The sequence below is a fragment of the Nuphar pumila genome, chromosome 3 (genome assembly GCF_984573655.1).
Source record: "Nuphar pumila chromosome 3, dmNupPumi1.hap1.1, whole genome shotgun sequence".
Classification (NCBI taxonomy): domain Eukaryota; kingdom Viridiplantae; phylum Streptophyta; class Magnoliopsida; order Nymphaeales; family Nymphaeaceae; genus Nuphar; species Nuphar pumila.
The window spans coordinates 9,027,032-9,032,238 of NC_143251.1; the positions used below are offsets into that span (position 1 = coordinate 9,027,032).

Below are 5,207 nucleotides of genomic sequence, written 5' to 3' on the forward strand. Positions count from 1 at the left end.
GCAGGGGCAAGGCATTCTAAGGGATATCCAACTCACCGTTATTGATGGACCTAATAGTTGAGAGATTCATGGCCGTAATAAAGTAATACAAGTACAATATTTATGTTGTTATTGCTTGATCAATAGCGGCAAGATTTTTTATCACTGGAAAAGAGTCACCGCTATTGACCCTCATCCTTCTAGTGATTGCTTGTAATGTTGCTTCCACATTTGTTGTCTGGATAACTGCTTCATTAAAGATTTGCAGCTGGATATAGTTGATGGGCCGGTACAAATATATTATGATAATCAGATAGTTATTAGTCTAATCAAAAATAGAATAGATACTTCGAAAAGTAAACATATAATGGTAAAATATGATTATGTTCATGATATAATTGAAAATAATGAAATAAAAGTTAGTTACCTGACACATGAAGAATTATTTTTGAAACATGTATCTTACATGGGTTTAAGATATGTGTAATTTGATTATCAAGCTTGATGGGCAAAGCCTAAAACCAGTACAAATAGGTCAATGAAAGATTTTTTAATTCAAGTGAAATATCTCATATAGTGAGAGAAAAAACATTGCATAATGATTTGGCTCTCATGGCCAAGAGGGAATGTTGGCCTGTATTGGCTACAGTGGCCATAGCACCTCAACCTTTGAAATTTATACATTAAAGAGAAGGTGGGCCCACTCTCTTTGAAGCATGAGTTGCCATCATACTTGAGCAAAGCGCAATTACTCTCGGCTGAAACGGTAACCCACGGGATATATATATATATAGCGCAGATTGTGGATGGAAACACAAGGTATAAAAAGCAAACCCCCTTAAAGCAAGCCGTTAAACTTTTCAAACTTCTTCCTCATCTTCTTCTTCTTTCTATCTGTTGCTCAGCAATCCTTCACTAAAAGAATGAAAAAAAGTAAGGAGATTTTTTTTTCTAATAAACAAAGTTAATACGTTTGTCTTTTCCACACAAAAATCTCCATGAGGAAAAAATTCTCCAAGGTAGCTGGTGTAAGAAATACCACCTTGGTAGTTGTTGGGCCATAGTTGACATCCATGTCTCAACCACAAGAGTTCACATCATGTAGGCAGGGGACCTCCCCCTAATAAAAGCATGCTATATCCAAGAAAAGCAGTAACATCAAACCATTGCATTTAGGTGATCACAATCCCTATGTTTGACATACCTGGCAAGTTTCAATACACACAGCTAGTCGCTCTATAAAGTCCAGACATATGAATTTGCACCCCGATTGAACCGGATCCCATATTGTGAGATCCTAATTTAGAAGATCCAAAACCAAACCAAGTGCAACACCTTAGCGGTACTCGAGTTGTGCACATTCCAACCCAATAAGCCTAACCAAGTTAGTTGAATCTTTCAAAGTAGGAGCCCGTTTAGGGTTGAAGACCCGTTATCCATCTACTAATATTGATGCAATAGACACAATTGCACTAATTCTTATCAAAATCGACTCTAAAGCCAAGAATAATGCATTGGCAGGCCTCCCCTCGAGATCCCATTGTCCATTAGAGACTACACCCAGCTTCAATCTTTCAGAAAAGGACACTACTGGATTTCGAACTGTGGTTATCCTATATCAGGTGACCAATCATGGTTGCCCCGGAGCCTTTTAGTGCACAATCAACCGTATATTCTTATGGCATGCATGGAAAGCGAGAGAGCGAATCATTCTTCCTATTCAAGTTTGGGTGAACAACTTAATTTAATTTATAAAAGGTTTAGAATCAGTTCGAACTAACTCTTCATATATAAAACAAACATGTAAAATTAATAGAATGATGCCTCCTTTGATATCATAAAATACAAACATGAAACACTTATGGGATTCCAAATAATGACTCTGACGTGGGTGCCACTCATACATGTGAACAATGAATCTTTCCTTGAAAGTATTCCCTTAATAATTTCTTCTTTTTTTCATTAAATTCGCAAAGAATACACATATCTAACCACCAACTGCTAACCAAGAATTTCGTCTCATTCATATTTTGGTGGTAAGAGAGAATCAAACCAATGGGCCAACGACATTACCAATGGCTAAAACTGGAACCTCCAAAGGTGCTCCCAACGTACAAAGCTTTGCCAAACAGACCTCCATTAGCATCTTTTCGGGTGTATTATCCGTAATGCATATAGAGACGCACCTTCACCCCCATCATTTAACGGGACCCATATTGTATCAGAGTCGAGGTTAAGCCACTCACTTTATGATGATCATGTTAGCAATTCTGAATAGATCTATCGCACCGCTTGCACAGACTGCACGACCTGAGCTGCGAAGGACGCCGGTGTGGGTTCGTCCTGAGCGATGCCCGGAGGGCACTGGCCGAGGTTGGGAGCGACCTCACTGACCCGCCAGACCTTCACCGACTTGTCGAGGCTGCCGGTGTACAAGATCCACCGGCGGTCATGCGGCGGGGCCTCAACGTCGGCATCAGCCTCAACGGCGATGCACTTGACAGGCCCGGTGTGGCCGTGGAGGACGGAGAGGCACGAGTGGGACGCGCCGTCGCGCCTCCACACGCAGATGCTCTTGTCGGCAGAGCCGCTGAAGACGAGGCAGCCAGCGGCGGCGAGGCAGAGCACGGCGAGCTTGTGGCCGCAGAGGACCCCACCGTGGGTCAGCTGCTTCTCTCTCTCCCAGAAGTTAACCACCCCGTCCGACGATCCGCAGTAGATCACCGACCCCGAGGGGTCCACCGCCAGCGCGGTCACCGCAGTCTCTTGAGTCAGCAGCGTCTGCAGGAACGTGTGCTTCGTGGCCTTCCCTCGGGTTTCCCTCTGCCACACCTTCACCGTGCCGTCGGCCGACCCAGTGAATACCAGCCCGTCGAACCCGGCCACCACGGAATTGACCGCGTCGTCGTGGGCGTTGATAGACTCCAGGCACTTGGAGTCGGACACCCTCCACACCTTAAGCGTCTTGTCCCACGAGCCCGAGTAGAGGAGGTTCTGGTCCTCGTTGAGGCTGAGGCAGGAGATGGCGTCGTGGTGCTTGATCCAGAGAGCGCTGTGGTTTGGCTGGACGTGGACGTAGTTGCTCGGGTTGAGCGAACACCTTAGGAGGTCCCTCAGGGTGGGGAGGGTGCCCGCGCGCTTGGGGACACCGGGGCTCCGCGACGGCGCCTTCCACACGCGGATCCTCCCGTCCTGGTGCCCCGTGAAAATCTTCACCCCGGCAATGATGATGGCCTTCACCAGCCCGCTGCTGGACTTGAACCCTCCGAACTCCTGCTGGTTCTTCCAGACCCGGATGTTCTTGCTATCCGACCCGGTGTACAGCAGCTCCCCGGACGCCGCCAGCGAGTAGATGTGGCCTTCTTCGCGGACCAACGACCCGATGAGCCCGTTCGCTTGGTTGTACGTTTCCTCTGGGAAGGGTACCACGGGCGAGTTGAGGGTCCAGGGGGACTTGGTGTAAGGAGAGGCGGTCTGGTTCCAGGGGGACATGGCCAAGGTCGACCCCTCGGTGCTAAGAGCGTTCGGGTCGTTGAAGCAGCCGGGGCTCGCGGGGGAGACGCTGCTCCTCCGGGGGTCGAAGTCGTCGTCGTTTACATAGGCGATGCCTGAGTCGGTGTGGGGGACGTTGGGTGCCTTCGCAGGCGCGGCGTTCATGGTGTCGTGAGCGGTGACTGTCATTCCGTCTGCGTTCTCCTTCGTTCACATAAACAGAGACCCCTCTTGGAAAAAGTGAGTATCTTCTCTTTATCCTCTCTTCTCTTTCTCCCTGCTATTCTCTCCTTCTTTGTTTCTGGCTTTTTTCGTGAGGGGGAGAGAAAGAGATACAGAGAGATGAGGGAGAGAGGTAAATGGAAGAAGGATAGAGGATCTCGGGGAAACCCAAGAGCGAAGAAAGCGTTGGGGGCGTTAAAGAGGGCAAAACGAGACTAGCAAATTTTTTGAAAGGCTGGGAGAGATCGTGGAGGGTGGTATATACTATATATAAAAGGAGCCGAAAGCAACGAAGTTTGACGGGGAGGGGTGGTCAGTGGAACACGTGGATGAAGGGTGTAACCGCGTTTCGTGTGGCTGAAGGAAGACCGACTCTGCGCGGGGGCGCCGAGACATTTGAGCCGATGGACCGTCGGGCCCGCAGCAAACCGGGTCCGAAGCCGATGTGTCCGCTTCGGATTATGATTATGGGGGGTTTTCCGTTCGAGTGTGTTAAGATCTGATCAGATATTTAACCCGATGAGGTATGTCAGCATACCTGCATTCTGTTTAAGCCTTTATCTTTCTGGTTGGATCCTGTTGGACTGTTTATTTCCACGTAACAATTTTGATTTGAACCAGATTTTTATGGTTAGATCCAGCTCAGACTCAGACACACTCAACAAAATTCAGATCCAAGCCCAATAATAACAGTCGTGGCTGTATTCACATTAAGAACCCAGAATGGTAGGTTCTGTTAGACACATAGTTTTAAAACCCAACAATGACTTGGCCGTGTCAACCCAATGGTAGGGATATAGGCAGCCTAAACTGGGTTCCCGTCCAGGTCCAAAGCTCTCTAGGTGCGGTTTATAAAACCCAAAGTAGGTCTATTTTCAAGTATTGGGACAATTCACACAAGACCCTAAAAGTTAATGTCATCGGATCGGGTCTCGCCTCAGCAGGGATGAAGTTCATTTCCGCAAGAAGCCAAATCGTTCTTAAGGGCACGTTTGATTGACGGGCACTTAGGGATGGCAGTGGACCCGGGGAAAGCGGGGCCCCACCCCGCCTCGCCCCGTTTGGACAGGGGACCAAGGGTATGAAACGGGGATGGAGGCGGGGACGAAGGTTAAAATCCATCCCCGTTCGGGGATGGATCAGGCGGGGATGGATGTACACTTTTCCCGTCTGCGCCCTGCCCCGCCACTTTTTCCCACCATAGCCCTGCCCCACTTCATCCCCGTTTGAACCGGGGATGGAGGACATGAAACGGGGATGAAGGCGAGGGTGGAGGTTTAAAATCCATCCCCGTGCGGTGATGGAGGCGAGGATGGAGGTTCTAATCTTGAGGCGGGGGCGGGGGTGGAGACCTTGTCCCCCGCCCCACTGCCATCCCCACGGGCACTCTTGTCAGCATCAATATCGGCCCTGAATCGTTGGGCTGTCGATTCAGCTGTATCAGCTGATATCAATACTCAGCTGAATCATTCTGTATCGGCCTAAAAATAATAAAAAAATAGCATCAATCATAA

At 48.5% G+C, this 5,207-nt stretch overlaps 1 protein-coding gene across 1 annotated transcript; it reads right to left on the reverse strand.

Moving 5' to 3' along the window:
• Positions 1-1,913: 1,913 nt before the first annotated feature.
• LOC149841869 (protein JINGUBANG-like) lies at positions 1,914-3,945 on the reverse strand. Its single transcript, XM_089998742.1, has one exon. It carries the CDS (start codon positions 3,658-3,660, stop codon positions 2,260-2,262), a length of 1,401 nt encoding a protein of 466 aa, XP_089854868.1. The 5' UTR covers positions 3,661-3,945; the 3' UTR covers positions 1,914-2,259.
• Positions 3,946-5,207: the final 1,262 nt, after the last annotated feature.